At 38.7% G+C, this 21,371-nt stretch overlaps 1 protein-coding gene across 2 annotated transcripts; it reads left to right on the forward strand.

Moving 5' to 3' along the window:
• The first annotated feature begins 646 nt into the window (after positions 1–646).
• tgm2b (transglutaminase 2b) lies at positions 647–18,173 on the forward strand. 2 transcript variants are annotated; one of them, XR_002919097.2, is made up of 14 exons: positions 647–985; positions 2,975–3,154; positions 5,680–5,895; positions 6,131–6,249; positions 6,479–6,607; positions 6,701–6,878; positions 6,991–7,123; positions 7,510–7,613; positions 7,687–7,926; positions 9,178–9,453; positions 9,542–9,702; positions 14,037–14,173; positions 16,138–17,495; positions 17,911–18,173. XR_002919097.2 is itself a non-coding variant. In XM_024270871.2 (13 exons), exons 1-13 carry the CDS (start codon positions 976–978, stop codon positions 16,286–16,288), a joined length of 2,034 nt encoding a protein of 677 aa, XP_024126639.1. In that variant the 5' UTR covers positions 647–975; the 3' UTR covers positions 16,289–18,173. The 2 variants fall into 2 exon arrangements, 1 of the variants encoding a protein (XP_024126639.1); XM_024270871.2 differs by having other exon boundaries at positions 16,138–18,173.
• The last annotated feature ends 3,198 nt before the right edge of the window (positions 18,174–21,371 follow it).

Here is a 21,371-nt window from a genome sequence, read left to right on the forward strand (position 1 = left end):
GAACAGGAAACTTGTACATTTGCTACTTTTTTGCCAACGAAACATTGAAAACCCACACAGGAAAAAGTAATCATAGAATAGACATGTATAAAAAAAAAATATTTTTAATAAAGAAAAAGTATGTTCATCTAATTTAATTTATACCTTTGTAAGCTATATTTTTAAGCTTTATTTCTGCCTCCCCTGTCTGCACATCACTGAATGCAGATTACTTATTGTTGTGTAAAAGTAATGCTTTACAAGATTACTCCAACAGTAAAATGTTAAATGACCCCTGTATTACTTTGAGTTACTTTCTTGATGACATCTACAGGAGTGAAACCTTACATCTGAGGGGAGAAATGTACCAAAACGTGTTTGTTTTTTATCAATGAGGGGTGGTATGGTTGATAAATTAGCTTTTAATTATGTTTTTGTAAACCAAAACCATTGACAGATGAAGTAAAGTGGGGGTCAAGCCTCAGCTTTAGAGAGGTTATTCCATAAAATACAAAAACAGATTTTCTACTTTGGAAAAAGACAGCGATGAGAGAACTGGAGGTCTGTGTGTCTCAGAAATAATAAAAACAGTTTAACTTGACTACACAAACAAGGAGACGGACAGTTCTGTGGAAAACAGGAATAAATACAAAGATGAATGAAGGTGTTTGTTTCTACAAACTGATGGTCAGTCATTTAAGTCCAAATGAATTTACTGACATCAACATCAAAGACGATAGTTAGGAAATCTGAAACACCACAAAGAGGAAACGGTTGCCACACTTTCAGTGTTTCATGTTCTGTCTGTAGCACGATCACAGAGTTTAAAAGTGAACGTGTGTGCGTGCATGTTTGTGTGTCTGAGGAGGGTCCCGTCACACCCACCACGCGTCTGAGCCTGACAAAAGGGGTAGAAATAAGCCCGACCTCACGGCAGGAAGACATTGTTTGCTTGACAGGGCTGGACGTTCATTCATATCCTGCTTCACTGGAGTCATGGCTCAAAGTGAGTACTTCTGCACTTTTACCCAACTTATCAAAGGATCTGTTAGGAAATTGTAAACACTTTTTATGTTTGCTGTATAACTTTAAGTCATTAAAAAAGCTGTGATCAGCAGGTTGACTTTTGCAAGTCCTGAAGTGGATTTTCTCAACTTTAAAGAAGTAAAATAGCTTCAGCTGAGCGTGAGCATCTGATGCTTGTAAGGGAGTAGAGAGCAGCTGCAGCTTTTCTAATTGAGTCTATATTTACACACCCGCATAGCTGCAGTCAACTTTGAGCCACTAAAGAGAGAAAACAAAATCTGTTTTTCTTCAATCAGAAAATCCACTGGAGTTAAAAGCTGTTCTCACCTGGGTGTGGATTCAGAAAGTGAAATCCACGAGGAATGTGTGAGGAAAGCTGCTGCACACATTTTTGTTGAACAGCTTTACAGATATGGAGTCCAGAACTGGTGATAAACACACTTCTATCGTTTACAATCTGCATGCTAACGCTCGCGTCTGGATTTGGAAGGTCAAGAAACCACTAAATGTAAGCAAAACTTTGTTGTGCATCCTTACATCATCCTCTCGAGAGACAGCCACCTCCTGTTCCGTGCACAAAGCGTGCATTTGAAGTCAAAAACTGAGCTGGAGTCAGCATGGGTGTTCACTGCACTGGACGCTTTAGGGTGTTTGCATATTTGTTTTTCCAGGATGAAAGTTGTGTTTGTGACACCAGGTTTTTTAAAAATTCCCTTTTAAGGCTAAAACTGGTTTTGGGTGAAAAAGTCTGCAGAGTGGTGGGACCTTCTCTTCTCATGCATTTTCAGTCTGCAGCATTACGTCTTACACATGTGCAACATCTGGCAGCTGCTCCACTTTTTCAAAATTCTTTTTCTAATTGCTCAATCTAGAGAACGTCCGTGCATCACTGCAGAAAAAAAAATTACGGTTGTCTTCTGTTTCATTTTGAGCCGTTTACTTGGTTTTGAATGACAGATTTTCATAAGGTTCCAATTAACTGGATTTTTCCACCTTTCCTGTCAGGTTTAATGGACTGCCCTGTCTTCACAGTAAATCCTTCTTCTCCAGGTGGTTTCTCAATTATCTCTTTAATAGAAACAGTGCTCTGGTGTCATGCTCCGACTTTCAGGAGATCATAATTTGGGCATTTGTACACGCTGAACATCCAATCCTTTGTAATGATCTGGATGCAATGTGTTTTCACTTAAGAGGCAGGCCGATGCCAAACAAATAAAACATCCAGACCATAGTAACGACTGGGTTATTAGCCCAGCAGGAAGGCTTTGCAGTTCTGTCTTTGTTCAGTCAGATCAAGGAATCAGCAACCCCTCAACCTGCTTTCCTGGACTCTACTTAAAGAATGAAGCTTAAGGAAATGAAAGGGTGGAACTCTGTTAGGAAAGAATGATCTTGAGATGATGGTTGAGAGGGAGAATCACATGCAGGAGTTTATGATTTAACCCTCTGTTAAATTAATCAGTTTAAATATTCCAATATCCTGCTGATCAACACTAGATATGAAAGTTCATTCAGTTTCAAAGATCAGAAAACTTATTAAAAGTTACAGTTTTATTTGATTATCAACAACAGCTGGAGTCAATTAAAGATTTTGGTGAATATTTTTAGAATTAATGCTTTAATGTAAGACAAATGATTTTTTTGGCTGCTAATGAAAAGTAGAGCACCCTTTGGGATGAAGACTGGATTTCAAGTGTTCTCTGTGTTACGGTGTCAGGCAAAAAGGAACCCAGGAGTAGGAAGGACTCAAATCCAGATGGTGGAGAAAGAATGTGTTTTAATAACCAAAATATCTCCAAAGTGATCGCAAAATGTAGGTGACAAAACAAGACTCAGCGACACTGAAAACCAAAAGACCATAACTTAAATACCTGAAATACTACTGACAAACGTAATGCAGCTGTGGCAACCAGGTGAGAGCAAAGGGGGAGGGGCAAACACTGCTCAACGTAACACTCCGTCTTTGCAGCTCTTGACATTGAACGCTGGGACTTGGAGTGCGAGTTTAACAACACCGACCATCGGACTGATCTGAACGGCGTGGATCGGCTCATCGTGAGGAGAGGCCAGCCCTTCACCATCAGCCTGTACCTGCGCTCGGGGAGCTTCCAGCCTGGAGTCAGCTCTCTCAGCTTTGTGGCAGAAACAGGTGATTTTTACGACCAGTGATTATTGATGCCGTGATCTGGGACTTGTATGTAAAGGCTAAAATATTTTATTTAGGTATTCATTTACAGAAAAATGTGAACATGAATTTGCTTGTTAAAAGAGGTAATAAAACTAAGCAATATGGTTGGAAAGAGGCTTAATGTGCTTTGATTTCAAAGACTATTTTAAAAGAATTCCCAGTGGTCTTTAAATTATGATTATGCCACTTATAGCCAAAATCTACAAACCTGTTGTTTTCCAGGACATAGTTTCTGCAGAGCGGCAGCAGGTCATTAGAAATTCACCTCTGAGTTTTGGGTGGGAGCGTTGGCGCAGAGCTTGTAGCCCGCCCAAAGAAGTTTTTTTTCATGTCACAAAAACAATTAATTTGTTCAGCTGCTCCTGATTCACAACATTTTGACAAAAAGAAATACTCAGAATTAGAAACGTAAGTTTCTTTTTTCTAATAAATATTCCCCACCACCAGAAAAATGCCAAAGGATGTTAAAAACATCAGAGTGGGTCTTTAAGTTCTGCTTATTTTCATTGTTTTTGGAGGATGTTCTGCAGTTGTTTTCATTTTGTACCATCCACACTTCTGAAAACACTTTTCCTGTTTCTGTTGGAAGCTGAAGAGACTCTTTCCTGGAATTTAACACCAATAACCATTTGTCTACCCTTGTAAAATTTAGATAAACCACTTATGTGATAAGACGTGTAGCACGCCAAGAACTACAACACATCTGGCGGGAAATGTTGCTCGTCAGAGAAGGAAGCGTGTGTAGAATCACTGATAAGCTTCAATGTCAATTTGAAAGGAGTTGGGAGGGGCCCTCTACTCCTCCTAGAAAAAGTTAAGCAAGCAGAAAGTTGACTTTAGGGGACAGCGATGGCTGAAAGACAGTGGCTCAGATGCTGTAGTTTGTGGAGACAAATTTATTTGGAGAAAATTGCAATAATTTAACTTGCAATCAGACAAATGTTATTGCACAGAAGCTGCATTGCCTTCTAAAGGGCTTGTTAAGGTTCAAATCAAACTAACAGCTTCTCATAAAGTTATGTTTTCATTCTGATNAGGATGCTGAAGACAGGCTTAGATGGAGGGAACTGATTCGCTGTGGCGACCCCTGAAGGGAAAAGCCCAAAGGAAAAGAAGAAGAAGGAGATATATCCAAGTGTTTACTGCAAACTGTTGCATCTCTGTAGGTGGGGCAATGTTTTCTGACCCTGGTCCTCAAGGTGCTTTGCAAAATCTGTTTCTCTGCTAGGACACAAAATTAAAGGGTAACCAAACCATAAAATAACTTTTTTTTGTCTGTTGATCTCTATAAATGTGGCTTTAAAGATGCTGTCTGTTGGTCATAGCCACATTTTTGACAAATTGAAATAAAACTGTTAATTTCTTCAAAATACAGTAAAAAAAAAATGCACGTGTGCTGCCCCCTACAGGTTGAAATGGGGTATTACAGTTGCATTTTGTGATTGATCAAACCATGTAAGTTTCAGAAGTCTGACAGCATGATCTGCAGCTCCAGTAATGATTACGGTCCTGCTCCCAAACCCCACCCCTCTGACTGGATTTTCACATTTCGGCAGTGGGTGCAGTCAGCCTTCAACTTCCTGGTTTGGTTACCCTTTAAGTTTCTTATCAAGATCTCCAGAGGACTTAGCGACCCACTCCAATGAAAATCGTGTTTTTTTTTCTAAGCTTAGCATGTTTTTGTTTCTCATGATGAATTGATATATATATATATATATATATATATATATATATATAAAATCAAATTAAAGCTAGAATTGGATTGATGAGTATTTCTGTATTCAAACACAAAGATGTCATTGGAAAAAGCTTGTAGGAGGGATGTAGAAGCCAATTCGGCAAGCCACAAGCTCCTTGCTCTGCTCCATTCTGATGCATCCACTTCCAGATACATCTTTGTTTTCCTCAACTAAACTTGTATGTGGCTCAAAACTGTACAGCTGGATAGTTTCGCCATTTTTGTTAAATCGCTAATGTTAGGATGGGTCTGTAAGCTAGCGGTAGAGTGTGTAAACAAAGGGATGATAGACCCACTCCCACCCACAACTCAGAGGCAAATTTCTGATGAACTTCTACCACTCTGCAGAAACTATGTCACACTGTTTTTTTTTTTTTTGTATTATTATTATTTTGTCAAAAAGCGTTATAACTAAAAGACCACTGGAAATGTTTTGAAAATAGATCAAAAGATGATCAAAGCGGAACACTAACATGTCAGTCTCTCAAAGCAGGTGTGTTTGAGGAAGAAATATAGAGAGCTTACAGTCTTCAGGACCAGGGTTGAAAATTCCTGCCTTAAGGGTTGACTTCCTGTGCACTAGAGTGGATGGGGATGATTGAAATGAATAGTTCCCTTTCATGGATGCTAAAAAATCATAAAGATGTCAGCAAGTCTTCAGACGTGAGAGAAAGTAATCTTAGAGGGAGTTATGGAAAACAATATATTCCACTTTTCTTGACCTTCTTGACTTGAATGTCATGTCCAGGTCCACATCCTTCTGAGCAGTATGGCACCAAAGCCTCCTTTGGACTGTCCCCGGACATCGATACTTCCCGCTGGAGTGCTGCAGTCACCAGTCCTCCTGGAGACATGGTGGCCCTGGCCATCTGCTCCGCCCCCAATGCACCCATAGGCCGCTACAGGCTGGCTATGGGACAGTCCAAGATTGACTTCATACTCCTCTTCAACCCTTGGTGCCCAGGTGGGTAAACATCAGAGACAAGCTGCCCGTCAGGAGGAGGGCTGAAAATCCTTGAGGATCGGGTTTCACAGCAGAGTGGGAGCTAGGCAGCTGTGAACAAATCACTCAAGGGGAGTGTCGGAGATCAAGTTGAAAGAAAAACTATTTACTTAAAAAGTGAACACCAGGTTACATCAGTCATGTTCCAGTTGGTACTTGTATTGACAAATCATTTCTATCGACCTTTTGCAAACAGCGGATGACGTGTATATGGACGACGAGAAAAGTTTGGATGAGTACGTCTTATCTCAGGATGGGATCATCTTTCGAGGCAGCCACAAGTTTCCTCAACCCACACCTTGGAATTTTGGCCAGGTACCAACACTAACAGTAAAACACTCAGCCTTCTGTCGTACTTTGTGATCTCATTCAAGTGATCCATCATTTCGATAAGGTGATGAATGAGTGATTCCAAGGAAAAGCAGCATATTAGCTAATGCAGAGCAGACAAACACAGCTCAATTTTGGGAAATCTTTTACTTAATCTCTGTTTAATTGACCATAGTTTTTACTTTAACAACTGATAAATGGTGTATTTTTTCAGTTTGAAAGTGGAGTCCTGGACATCTGTCTGAGGATTCTGGATTCCAACCCCAAGTACTTGCGCAATCCGGGAAAAGATAGTTCAGGGAGGAGAAATCCCATCTATGTGTCCCGTGTTCTGAGTGCCATGGTAGGATCTGCCTCTTCATTTTAGATGTTTTATTTCCAATACCACAAACCAATATAAAAAGGTTGTGTAACGTTCCTTTTTATTGCCTCGCAGGTGAATTGTAATGATGACAAGGGGGTGTTGCTTGGAAAGTGGTCAGGTGGCTACGACGGAGGTGTGAGTCCCTTTCTTTGGCGGGGAAGTGTGGAAATTCTCCGTAACTGGGACTCTGAAGCGTGTCAACCAGTACGCTTTGGACAGTGCTGGGTCTTTGCAGCAGTGGCCTGCACAGGTAAGATGGTTGTAAGAACTGAAAAAAAGAATACATGCATTTATGGGGCTTATTTGCTCCTTCTAAACCTCTTTAGGTACCTCAATGTTCTGTCTTTTTTTGGTTCTGTCAGTCTCCAGAGCTCTGGGCATTCCCTGCAGAGTCGTAACCAACTTCCTGTCTGCACATGACACCAACAGCAACCTGACCATTGAGCGCTACATTGATGAAAATGGGGAACTAATCCAGTCCAGAGACATGATCTGGTTAGACATATTTGAAGCTACACATTCTTGATTTATGCAAAAAAAAGTTGATTTTCCTGCAGTTGGAGCCCATGTCTGCCAAAGGCTGATTACTACATTTTCACTGTTTGCTTGCAAAGATTAGGATCCAGTCTGATGTGCACATACTCAGAGTTGCTCTAGTAAAGAGTCACAGAAGTCTGGCAGACTCTGCACCACAGAGTGCCTTTGGGAGTCTCATTAAGTCTGTGTTTCTCTGGTTGCAGCTGTTTGGCAGCACATGAAAAGCCAGCAACACTTAGCAATGTTTAGCTTCAACTGGTGTGAAATAATATAACCCTCTGCAGTTATAGTCCATGAAAACTGTAAAATAATAGGATGGTTTAACTGTTTTAACCTGACTGCAGGAATTTTCACTGCTGGATTGAGAACTGGATGACCAGGCCTGACCTTAAAGCAGACTTTAACGGTTGGCAGGTCAGTGACCCCACACCCCAGGAAAAAAGCGAAGGTAACGAGTGAGAAGTTCTATGTTACTTCACCATGTACAAAGATATTAGCTCTAACTTGGATCCCTCCTTCAGGGGTGTACTGCTGTGGCCCCATCCCTGTCAAGGCCATCAAAGAAGGCGAGCTTACCTTCAAGTACGATGCTCCCTTTGTGTTTGCCGAGGTCAACGCCGATGTTGTCACTTTTATGAAGAAGAAAGACGGCAGCACATCCAAGGTCACTACAGCTACTGTGATAGGTCAAAAGATCAGCACAAAGAAGGTGGGAAGTGATGCCAGAGAAGACATCACTCATCTCTACAAGTACCCTGAAGGTATAGAACAGCTAGTAAAATCTTGTCATTCATTTCTCCTTTTTTCTTTTGGTTGAGAAAGTTCGATCAGATTCCTCAAAAGTGAACAAGTTGAGAGCCACCAGCCATGGTGGAGGCGCAGTAGAAGAAGGTAGAATCAGGAGCAAGAAGTTCCTGCAGAAAAGCGGAGAAAATCCTAAAAAAACAAAAAACAAACAAACAAACAAAAAAAACTTGCAGAATGTGGATTTTTCTGTTTGATAAAAGTCATGGATCCTCTTGGCTGGACAACAATATGACATGTTAAGATTACGGTCACATATCCCAAAATTCTATCACACAGCAACCTACATGTAAGTTTTTTAAACAAATTTGGCAAGTGGCCACATGGCAGCATTTGTACCAGCTTACCAGCTCAGTGGTCTAGTGGTAGAGTACATGTGTCAAAGTCAAGGCCCAGGGGCCCGATCCGGCCCTCTGGGTAATTCTATCCGGCCCTCCAGATCATTTTATTTTATTGTCACTAATGGCCTGATGTTATTTTGAGCTTGTTTCTAACTTAGTTAATTTTGACAAAATATATTTTTATGGAGAGTAAAATATTGAAAGTCATTTAAGGTTTAAGTTGATTTATTCTGGAATATATTCCTGCCTGTTTTTATTCATAACTATGTTAAAAAGTTAATTTTTAAAAAAATATAAAAATTAGCCCTTTGCTAGCTTTTTGGAGTATTTTTATATTTATTACGTTTTTTTTTTTTAGGGCATTTTGGAGTTTAGCTAATATTTCAGCTACATGCTAACTATTTTGGCTAATTTAGGCTTTTTCAGTTATTTTTGGGCTATTTTGAAGTTTAGCTATTTTTTAGCTACATGCTAGCTGTTTTGTCTAACCTAATATTTTAGCTGGCTTTTAACTTCAGCATTTTTAGCCAACCAAGTTCAGAATCCTCAGTAGCCAAATTCAGCTTACAGCATTCACACTAGCGTTATCCCAGCTAATGCCTATATCTAGTTAATAGTTATGTTAAAAAGTTACTGTTTTAAAAATTTAGTTTTAAAGTATTCAATAAATGTTTAATCTGTTTGGGCTGCGACCTAAGCTGTGTTTTGGATTTTGGTCTCTTGTGCGTTTGAGTTTGACCCCCCTGTGGTAGAGTGTCTGGGGTCACAGTTGAGTCATTAAAATGTTCAAACAGTGAATAAATCATATGTTGGTACTGAATAATAAATTGCATTTTGTACATGATGCATCTGCCTGTGTAATTTCAGGGTCGGATGAAGAACGAGAAGCTTTCAAGAAGGCCAACCACCAGAACAAGCTGCTCCAGCAGCTTCAGGATGGAGGCCTCCACCTCACCATCAAGGTGACGTCTGACATGAGGAAGGGCTGTGACTTTGACGTGTTTGCCGTTGTTACTAACAACACTCAAAGCGAGAAGATGTGTCGCCTGGTGTTCGGATCCTGCGCGGAATCCTATAACGGCACTCTGGGGGAGAACTGTGGATTCAAGGACCTGCTCAATGTGGGCCTCGCACCAGGTGCAGGTAAGCCAGACATCTTTGGAAAAAACACAGCGATGTTTATGAAATGAGAGCTGCCAGCCTTCATTTGATTCTGGATGTGTTTTCCTAGAAAGACAAGTTCCCCTGAGGCTGAACTACTCCAAGTACGGCAGCCATCTCACAGAGGACAACCTGATCCGTCTGGCTGCTCTGCTGGTGGACTACTCCACCAAAGAGGCCATGCTGGCCGTGAGGCATATTGTGCTGGAGAATCCAGAAATCAAAGTCAGAGTGAGTTCTACTGATTTACAAAAGTTCTTGCATAAAAAAGACGAGACAAATTTACAATAAAAAAAAAGGTTGCTTTCCAAACTTGCATATTATCAAATGGTAACCTCTAAATAGTTTCTTCTGCATAAAATATACAACTTCAAATTTATTTGGAGAAATCTCTCTTGACAATTATCTGGCTTAAGTGTTATTAACAGTTTTTTTTTTATTATTATTTCTTGTACACTGCAGAAAGAGGTAATCTAATAATGGGAAAAGAACATTAATCTTAAGAAAATCACTAAGGAGTAGGAAAACAATCTGTCCTCGAAGCAAGTAATATTACTTTGGCAGAAATGTTTTAGTGACATATTCAAATCTAAAAATTGCTTAAATTTTAAACAATACAGAACATTTGAGTTTTTATTTAAAAAAAATTGTTTTTTGTTCTCATATTAGTGACAGTTTATTTCCCTTAGAAATAAATGCAAATTTAGAGAAATGCCAGGTTCATGTAGTGTTAATTAATGATCGGAAATATGACTGTCTGACTTGGAAAACATGCATGAATGTCAGGAAAATAACAAATCTTCCTACACCACATTAATGTAGAGTAACCTTCTGCACCATTATAGCGGTCAATGTGTTTGCAATCCACCATCTATGAGGAGACACTAGAATTACAGGGAAAATAAAACATTATAAAGTATTGTTAATGTGATTTATTCCAGTTTGGTGGACCAGATTAAAGGGTTTGAAGGGCCGCATGTGGCCCTCGGGCCGTAGTCTGCCCACCCCTGATCTAATGGCATTCAAAAAGGAAAAATGTGCTAAAAAAGCTCAATTTTAAATTTTAAATAGAATGTTATACAGCAGCAATAACAAGTATTTTTGCTAGTTCTAAGCAAATGTTTTAGATTATTTGTGTTTATATATATCTAATTGTAGTTTATTTTAATTACAGTGAAAAAAAACTAGTGTAGTAAAGGTAAATAAATGAATGAATGAATTGGTTTATTTCACACAATCAGGAATGATACACGAAAAAATAAAAACACATCACACTGAATTACATCTAGATCACTTGAAAGGGAGTGGAAGGAAGCGAACTTGTATAATCCCACCCCGACTCGACCATACCATTTTCTCTACATGAATTATCATAATATCCGGTTCAGGACTTAATATCAAATATTTATACTCTACAATTCAAGTTATAAAGGGTCATTAATGTAATCAAATTTCCAAACATCCACAGACAATCATTTATATTAATCAGTAACAATAATCTAAATATTCTTATTTAAAAAGATTGTATTCAAAGAACTATTGTAATAATACGAAAAATACTAAGTAAGAATCATCTTTATTTGTTAATGCTAAAAAAGTTTCAAAATATTGTCAATCAAAAGAGAATTTGTGCAGATTGTATTCAAAGAATTATTGTAGTAATACAGAAAGTAATAAGTAAAAATCATCTTAATTTGTTAATGCAAAAAAAAAAAAAATATCCCAATATTCTCATTTAAACAAAGACTCTTGATAACAAAATGTGAACAATTGTACCATATCATCTTCATAAATTGTAATAAAATGTAAAACTTGGACGGTTTCCTAGAAAATATATCTAAATATTTGTTTCCAAAATAATGATTGTCGGTCTAATTTGTCAACATTTACTGAAGTTTAACATCTAAATTGAACCAATAATTACAGTGCAATTGTGTTGTTTTTTTTTTAGTCTATCAAGTTTTGAGTTTGGAGCAAAAAGTATTTTGATTCATGTTATCGATTTCCTTTTTTCTAGATCCTAGTTCTCAATGAAACAAAAAATTCTCAACTGTGCTGAGAAAAGCTTAGAAAGGTGTAGAACAAAAACAACTCAAACCTGATAAAACCAATATTTATAATCTCAGCAAGACTCAAAAATAGTTTGTGGGAATATTCTAAGTAACTAATATTTATCATGTAATGTGTGTTAAAACAAGTGAGCTGCAGACACCTTTAATTCAGTGAAGCTGCAGAATGCATGGTCCAATAATCTAATGGAATTAAGAGAAACATTACCTGAAGAAGAACGCCAGTCCCTCAAACAACAAATGTCTCGATGCATTAAAAATAGACTACAAAGAGAAGTAAACCAGACATATCTCACCCCAATCCTCCCTTTTCCTCTGCCTTGATGTTGGATCGGTGTCACATTATTGTGAAAGAAGGGGCGGGGTTATGTAAAGGTCACAGACAGAGGAACCAGGAAGCACAAGAGGAATGCATCGACTCATTTCTTAAAGAGATGTTGGTCAACATTAGATCACTGATTCTTTCTGACATTCAAACCATAAACACCTCTGCTTCTTCATTTTTGTAAACACTTTTTCTTACTTTTATTACATATTTATTGCCACATTTTCCATTCACTTTATATTTGATTCATTGTTCATAGACACCTCAAGAACACTTCCAGAAGTCATAACTATTCTAATATTTAGTCTTATTGTCTTAGCTCTCTAAATAAAAAGCAAAAAGGAAACTGGGATTTACCCCAAGTCTTGATTATGTAGAGGTTGAAACAGAAATGAGGAAGCTGAGGGAAGTACTGCCATATGTGATGCCTGAGTGTAGGGTTGACTCGAGGTTAGCCGATTGCTTTACAAGTGGTGGAGTAAGCAGAGGCCAGCAGATGTTGCAGCCGTCCTGAGGCAAGCCAGAGAGCATGTTTAGGTCAAGTGATTAGATGTAAGTCTCAAGGACAACTCTGAATGGTCTGTTGGAGAGGTGAAGAGGCAAAACCCCTCTGGTTATGCAGCACACTGACAAGAGGTTAAGAGCAACTGCAGAGAATTAGTGACGAGTATCAGGTGACAAAGAAGGAATGCAGAAAATATGGAGCGAGAGAACATGAGAGCATCAGTCACAGCCAGAAGAACAGAGGAGTTTTAATGTCCTTTAAATGCAGTTATTACACATTAATCACACAACAGTTAAATGTTTCATTGAGGCTGAAGTTAGTCTGTAAACATTGATATCAATGAATAAATAGATCCTCCTTCCATGTCTCTATTTTATTACAAACTGATGATTACTCATTTTAAAGGAAATAATTTACAGTTTGTTTTTTTTACTTGTTTTAAGTCCCATTCTGAACATCTTTTGATCTATTTTCAAAGCCTTCCAAATGGTCTTTTTATCAGGATTATGATGTTTTAGCCAAAATTTCAGTTTTCTAGGAGTTTTTGCAGAGTGGTAGGAGTTCATCAGAAGTTAACCTCTGAGTTGTGGGCGGGACTGCTGGGGCAAGGTAAGCCCACCGCCATTTCCCATCATCCATCCGTTTATACACTCTCCCGCTCGCTTACAGCTCCTCACATACCAATCTAATGTTAGTGGTGCAACAAAAACAGTCAGCAATATTGGAGCGATCCAGCCGTGCAGTTTTGAGCCAGATGCCAGCTTAGACGAGGAAAATGAAGACGTTCATGGATCCATTTGTCTATAAGTGGATGGATCAGACTGGGGCAGAGCGGGGAGCTTGAGGGTTGACATAGTAGCTCCTACGGCACTTCTACAAGCTTTTTCAAACTGCATTTTTTCATCTGCTCTTTAATCGAAATGGAATACAATTTTAAGCTTTCTTATAAAATGTCCAGAAATATGTGTCAAGAACATGTTAAAACATCAAATCAATCTTTCTTTATAGAGCACTTTTTCAACAATTGTAGCTCAAAGTGTTTCACATTAAGAACATTTCCAAATTTAAAAGTTAAGGAGAAGGACAAAAATAATGGGAAAAAAATAAATAAAAAAATCACATGCAATGCTTGCCCCCCCCCCAACACACACACACACACCACAAACCCTTACACACAACATGATAAAGAATAAAATGAGGCCAATAAAATGTGAAGAGAATATATGAATAGAAATCTGTCCACATGAGCGACTCACAATTACAGAAGAAGCCAACATAGGATTCCCCTTGATCAAAGCAACTGGAGTGGGTCCAAAGTAAATTCCAAAGTTACTTTAAAGGTTTAGAATGGACAGATTATAAAGTCAAAAACTCAAGAGTAGAAAAAAAAATATTTGAAAAAGCTCAGCAAGTAACAGATTAAAAATAATGTCAGTTTTTGAAGTTCTCAGGAGGTCCAGGTGAATATTCAGCAGAGTCTGGGAGAAACTGTGGTGATCAGGTTGGCTGTGAGGTTAATCCAACAAACAATCCTAAGGAAATCCACATTCAGCTCTGGCCCCAAACGCAGAAAACAGGCTTAGCAACAAAGAGTCAACAAGACTGTAGGCACAAGTCTTCTAATGTTTGAAATATTTGATAAAAAAGAGGTGAATGTTCTCCACAGATCCTGGGAGAGCCAAAGGAGAACAGGAGGCTGGCTGCAGAGATCACCCTCCAGAACCCGCTACCAGAACCGCTGGAGAACTGCTGCTTCAGCATCGAGGGAGCCAACCTGACCGGAGGAGACGTCCTCTCTCAAAGGTCATACAACTACATACCTTTTTTTTTAACTAAAAGCCATAAGTTTACAACTAAATAAACTACTTTTTAGTTTTTCTGAAATCTTTGGAGTGCAATTAAAATATTTAACCCTTGTGAGCTGCTGGTATTATGTCACTTCTGGAAATCAAATCCTGGCTGCGCTTTTCTAATGTCATGTAAACGTTTTGTCTTTTTTTTTTTTAAACCAGCCTCAATTTGACTTTTAAACAGCAGCTAATTCTGTAGAAAAGCTTTTTTTTTTAGGTCATTTTATACTTTTAAATTAGTAGTTTTAACAAGCCCGAGTACTGTGTACTGCATTTATGCACGTTTAATTTATTTTGGCCTAAGTTATTCCAGCACAAAACATGATAGAAATTTATGTAGCAGCCAAAATGCATATTGCATTGATCTAATGTATATTAAGTTCATTCAAGCTTGAAATTTGTTATTGGCAGCACATATTTAAAGTTAAACTTAAAATTAAAGTAGTTCGCTGTCACGCTCCTAAATGTGTGGAAAATGTTCTCTACATTTGATCCATTCACTGGGGAAGCAGTAAGCTGCAAAGACAGCTGCACTCAAAACTGAGTTAGGGTTTAACCCTAACTCAGGGGTGTGCAACCTTCAACAGTTGGAGCCATTCTGGAGGATTTCTTAATCAACGTCCTTGTAGGAGCCACAAAGTCTTATTTCACCCTTTAGGAAAAGAAGACACGAATCTGTATTTATGTTATTGATACCATTATGTTAAATACAAAAACTTTTTTTTTTCATAAATAAAACGGATATATAAAAGAGAAAATTGATTTTTTAAAATCTGAATTAGTTTCCATTTCTTTAAAGGTCTAAATGACTTTCTTTCAAAATAAAAGACATCCTGTACCACATAAAATCATCTTGATGCAGGGAATGTAGTAGTAGGTATTGCAATGTCAGTAGTTCAGAAATTCATACACTTGGATAAAAAATAAACCACAGCTAATGAACTGTCCAATATATTTTCATAATTAATCCCTTTTTAATAAAAATTAGGGAGAAAAAGTGCATTAAATTCTGGTGCATGAATTCAGATTGTTCTGACTTTAGATTGATTTTCTATGTAAGCAGCACTCAAACATCTGTCAAAATGTTTCAGTTTTGTTAAACCATGAAGCCAAACTGCTTAATGTACTGTTGAAGCATTATGGGTACTGTAGTCTGGATCCTGGTGGAGTGACACATACTGTCTTTCAACTGTTTGTGATAAGATAAACCTAAAATATGTAACCTTTTCAAATCATCGTAAAACTATTGCATTTTTCTTTAACCAGAGAGCCACAATAGTGGGTTAAAGAGCCCCGTGTTGCTCCGGAGGCACAGGTTGCAGACTGCAATCCTACACTTAAAGCCTTCCTTCTTGTCTGTGTGGGCAAGGAAAAAGTCAAATAGTCACTTTCATTGATTCTTTTGAGTTCCATCGACAAACTTAGTTTTTAACAGGAAGAAGGTGATTTTTCCTTTCGATTAGATGCCCTCCTCTGGTCAAAAACCCGTATAACTGAGTGAATTCCTTGTTTTTTAGTCCCCTTTCATCCCATGAAAAGGAAAGGAACTGCTGGCGTGTTTTAGAGTCCATGTGTTGGAATAGATTATCTCCTCCAGGCCCATTCTTACTGTGGCAGAAACACACTCTGCAGGAATGTAAATAAGATAAAGGAACACAAATGATAAACGGTAATCTTTGCAGGAAGCTATTTGTGTGAGTTGATCTTAAGCAACAATCGCTCGTATGATTGCAGCAGTTAAATGTAGCATTTTCTCTGACTGTCTGACAGATGTGGGAACTCTTTGCATGATTAATATTTGTCTGCAGTGTTTTTCACATGTTCCATTAATGGTCACAGATCCCACAAGTTTTTATCTGGGAGCCATGACAAAGTCCTCCTGCTCGTAGTCGTGACACCTAAATATTTACCTTCCAGGCTGAGCTCGCCTGTGGGACCTGGTGAAGACGCCAAAGCGAAAATCTACTTCACTCCCACCCACTTCGGGCTGAGGAAGCTCGTGGTCGACTTTGACAGCAACAAGCTGTGTCACGTCAAAGGCTACAGAAACGTCATCATTGGAAAGTAAATCTTGGAAGAAAATCCTGGATCCTCTCAAAAGGGTTTGCAGTACAGCCACGAACAAATGTGTAATCAATTTAAAACCTGCATGAAAATGTTTGTCTTTCCAAAGTTATTTTAGTTTTCTTCTTTTCTCTTCCTGAGTCTGTGTTGTGTGCAAAACTTAAAGCATGCATGTCCAAAGTGTGGCCTGTGAGCCAAATGTGGTCAGAAATCAAATTTCCACCAACCAACAGGCTCCTGTCAAATCAATAAAACTAAAACTGTAAACTTTTTTTTGTAATGTAATTGACTGAAGTCTATTGTGAACGGCTGTAAACAAGTGAAATGCAGTCACTGGACTTTTTTGTAAAACTTTCTGGCTCTTTTTTTAAAATGTAAACAGTAAATAATAAAAAAAGGAAAACTAACAGGAAGAGAGGCCAGGACATGTGGTAATTTGAGTTCTTTTTTTTTCCTGACAGATTGTCTTTTTGTTTCTCAACTTTAAAAACAAAACTCACAGTAATTATGGTTAAAAATGTATTTAGTTGTATTTCTGTTCTATGTGAGGGAATGGAAATATTGGAGCCATAGCTTCAAAGTTTACATTCTTTCAAATGATTTTGCTCTTCAACCATTTACGTAATCCCAACAGACTCTGAAGCGGAGAAAAGCAGCCTCAATATGCAACTCTTTACGGTAGTGAAGTGGTTATACAGTCAATTAGCTGATTCTGTTACGGAGAGAAGTTTCTAACATGCAACGCTGCTTCTCTCTGCATCAGAATCAGCTGCTTCACATTGAATGTGTAAAAGGTTGAAGAGTTACTGTTTGTCAAAGACCGTTTTATTTAAGTGTCCACTGTGACAGTTCCAGTGCTAAAGGGTTAAATGGTTCAAAGAAGGCAGGCTGGTTGGTTGGCCCTCACATTTTTAACTTCACCAAATCTAGTCCTCCTTGCAAAACGTTTGGACACTCTTGATCTAAAGGCTTTTTCTCACGACTCAAACCCAACAGGTCCCTTAGAAATAAGTCAAAATTTCTGGTCCCATTTGTTTACTGCCAATGCTGTAAAAAAAAAAAAAAAGTCTTGCTTTAATTAAAAACATCTAGTCACCAAGACATGTTTTCTCGAATAAAGATTATTTTTCTTATGAAAAACTATGATTTTTTTTTCTTTGCAAGACAGAAAATAAGAACTTCTAGGCTGAGATTAATTTTTTGCAGTGTAGGTTGTCATGATTCAACCATCAGCCCTCACTTCCGTCCACCAGAGGGAGCCCTCGCCAGAGTTTTAACACCTACTGCCTGACTACAAGTCCCATCAGCCACCTTCCTTCCAGCACAGCTGATCACCTTCCAGCACAGCTGATCACCATCAGCTCATCAGTACCCTCCAGCATTTAAACAACTCCCAGCCACTGCTATTTTGTGAAGTCTTGTTTTGCTTAGCAGACATTCTGAACGTTATTACTCCTAGTTATCCACTCTGTGCCTTGACCTTTGCCTGTTTTCAAGTTTATCTGCCTCGCCCCTGTGATTTTGACTTTTGCCTGGATTTTGACTATGTATTATGTCCTGCCCTTGCTATACTTCAGTAAAACATTTGCACATGGATCCAAACGACTCCGTCCCTCGATTACATAGGTGCAGAAAACTTTTTTTTTCCTGAGGTGAAGTTCAGTCTTTAGAACTCAAAAGAGGATCAAATGCAAACACCACATTTCTTAAGCTGTCAACAATTTTATAGTTTGGCCCAAATGTGTAAACCATTTGGAGAATATGTATGGAATTCAATCTAAAGTTGTGATGTGACGACTCGCAGTGCTTGAATTAACTGTTTTACTTTCTGTCTGGAATAAGTCAAACTGTATTTCTGTGGCTGATAATAAATAATCATATTTCTACCAGACTGATGTTTGACATGTGTCAGCAGAATGCTGCATCTGCTGTGAACCGGCTGACCTCAGACTTTCTCCACTTTACACATGGAAATGATATTCACACCTTTTACTCATTTTAAGATACTTTCAACTCATGCTATACTTCTCTATGAAATACACACCGATAGAAACTAAAGAAAAATTGTGGTTAAGTATATACATTTTTACTCAGATTGGTTTTGACAATACCATTTTTTTTATTCCACTCTGAATTGGATTCATGTTTTTAACCCCCCCATCTTCTGACAAGAACAAAACTGAAACAGTCAACACCTGACAAAACACAAAGACTGACTGGTTATAAAAATGATATCTTCTCAAAGTAGCATCTTTTGAGCTTTACAAGGTTGCCTTCTCCTAGAAACAAGTAGGAGACAAAAGACAAAATGATGCATCAACAGTCATAAGTGTCCGAAATTTCTGTAGCATACAATGGGACAAAAAAAAAAAAAAAACAATTGTGCAAGTTCCTCCACTCAAAAAGGTGATAGAGGCCTACAATTTTCATCATAGGTCTACCCCACCTAAAAAAAGGAAAAAAAAAAAATCCAGAAAAATCACATTGTCTGATTTTTAAACAATTTCTTGGTCCACAGAAGTAAAGCACTCTAATGTTACAGACGTTTGTATGGATGCCTCCATTTCTACAACTTCTACCTGCTTTGGGCTGATAGTGGGAATAACCACATTTAGCTAGTGTCTCTAGATTTTACTATCAAAGAATGTAAGGAAATCTCCAGAGCTGATAGTAGCAGGAATATGTGGTTCAACTGAGCTGTGGTTGCTGGTCAGCCTGGCTATAGTATTAAAGAGAAATCTTGGATTGTTTGCATTTTCTGCTATTAAAGTCGAGTATTGAGTTGGATTTTTTATAACTTAAGAGGCTACATTTCCAAGCATTCAGAGAGTGCTCTGATCCGGAACGGCGCCATTTTCTTTCTAACTTACGAGTTATTTGTTTTAGGGAACGTGTTTCAGCGTTAAACCACGGTGCTACTCTGTTTTGTCTAACAAGCTTAAGCTTCAGAGGGGCAACAGCATCAAGTGTTCCTCTGAGGGCTTGCATGGTATCATTGACAAACTGCTCATTATCAACGGGGCTTAAAGAGCTCTGAGAATATTTATCCAACATGTTACTAAACATTGGTTGGACTGCCAGTTTAAATTCGGACACAGAACGGTCAGATAATGTTCGTTTAAGCTCTTTCTTATTTAATGGAGCAGTAGCATTTTCTAATTTAAACTGAAAGGTAATTAGAAAATGATCTGAGAGTATGGGGTTATGAGGAAGGACATTCAGCTGGCTAATCTCAACTCCATGAGTTAAAACAAGGTCCAGGGTGTGCTTGTGACAGTGAGTAGGTTGATTTACGTTCTGTGTGAAACCAACATTTTCTAATAAAGCCGCAAATGCGTTTCCAAGACAGTCATTGAAATCATCAACATGAATATTAAAATCTCCTGTAATTATAATTTTGTCAGAATCTAAAATATGGGTCAATAGAAAGTCAGAAAACTCTGATAAAAATTCTGAATATGGGCCGGGAGGGCGATAAATTAAAATAAAACCGCTTTTTGAGTCTGTTTGGGTGATTTATAGATAGTACAATGGAATAATAGATGTGTTTGACTTTAGTGTTAAGGAGTACGCATGACTCTGAAATTACTGCTAACCCACCTCCTTTCCCAGTAATCCTGGATTTCTGATAGTTATTATAGCTAGGGGGGGTTGCTTCATTCAGCCGAACATAATCATCCCGTTTTAGCCAGGTTTCTGTTAGAGCTAGCAGGTTAAGTTTATTATCATTAATCAATTCATTGACTAACAGGGACTTTGAGGAAATTGATCTCATGTTTAGCAGCCCACATTTAATGACATCATATTTTTTGTTTCTATGACTCATTCCGTTCATTTGCCTTCCAGCACATAAGCCAACGCTAGGAACTGCTGTGCTAGCCCTGTTTGGGGTTAGCACCAGTGCTAAAGGCCGCTCAGGGGAGAGTTTTAAACTACTGCTCTCTCCCCGGGTCTCCTCTCGGAGTTGTCAGGCTGCATGGCTAAAGCTAGCAGAAATGTTGCTGGAGAGAAGAGCCGCTCCGTCCAAATTGGGATGAATGCCATCTCTCCGCACGAGGCCGGGCTTACCCAAGGCAACGTCATTTTCTGGGCACCATTTGGCTAACCAGCGACTCAAAGATGAAAAGCGAATGTACATTTCATCACTGACTAGTTTGGCAGAGGACCAGAGAAAATGACTGTGTCTGACACTGACTTAGCCAGTTTAGACACAGATTCTACTTTTAATTTAAGAATCTCTGATTGTCTTCGTCAGGCATCATTGCGTGAACTGTGACTCGATGGAACCTGGCCTTACTCTGGCCTAACATCATGAAGTTTCCTTCAATGTCACCAACTCTGGCTCCTGGGTAACATCAAGTATCAAGATCAAGAATCTTTATTGTCATTTATGCAGAGCAAAATGAAATTTCTGCCAGCAGCTCTTTGCTAAAATTTTAGAAAGAACAAGATAAATATAATATATACAAGATGCATTACAGTTAAAAGACACAGTGAAAGAGAAGTGGACATTGCACAACAGTTAAGGTGCTGCAAGAACATAAATAAAAATAAATAAATCAGTGCACAGAGACCTGAGAGTTATTGTTAAGTCTATTTCCTTAGACTTAGGGGTGGATGGACTTCACAGCTCTGGGGAAGAAGCTGTGTTTCAGTCTGTTGGTGTGGGTCCTGATGTTCCTGTATCTCTTCCCAGAGGGAAGAGCAACAAACAGTTGGTGTCCAGGGTGGGTGGGGTCTGCAGCTATACGACCAGCCCTCCGTTGGACCCGGATGTTGTACACTGAGTGGAGTTGTGGGAGCGGTTGACCCACAATCCCCTGTGCGGTTTTCACCACCCGGGCCAAGTCCTTCTTGTCTTTTGCAGTGCAACTCCCGTACCACACTGTGGCGCTCAGGCAGAGGATGCTCTCTATGGTGGCTCTGTAAAAGTTTTTCAGCAGCTGAGAGGAAAGTCCAGTCCTTTTTAGTTTCCTAAGGAAGAAGAGTCTCTGTTGAGCTTTCTTCACAAGGTAGGATGCATGCACTGACCAGGTAAGGTCAGATGTAATGTGGATCCCCAGGAACTTGATGTGGTCCACTCGCTC

The sequence above is a fragment of the Oryzias melastigma genome, linkage group LG5 (genome assembly GCF_002922805.2).
Source record: "Oryzias melastigma strain HK-1 linkage group LG5, ASM292280v2, whole genome shotgun sequence".
Classification (NCBI taxonomy): Eukaryota; Metazoa; Chordata; class Actinopteri; order Beloniformes; family Adrianichthyidae; genus Oryzias; species Oryzias melastigma.

What these genes read in the sequence shown, in the direction of transcription:
- tgm2b (XM_024270871.2), top strand. An exon ending in TGCAGCAGTGGCCTGCACAG is followed by an intron (nt 6,879 to 6,990) that starts GTAAGATGGTTG and finishes TGGTTCTGTCAG; the next exon opens with TCTCCAGAGCTCTGGGCATT. An exon ending in TCTCTACAAGTACCCTGAAG is followed by an intron (nt 7,927 to 9,177) that starts GTATAGAACAGC and finishes GTGTAATTTCAG; the next exon opens with GGTCGGATGAAGAACGAGAA.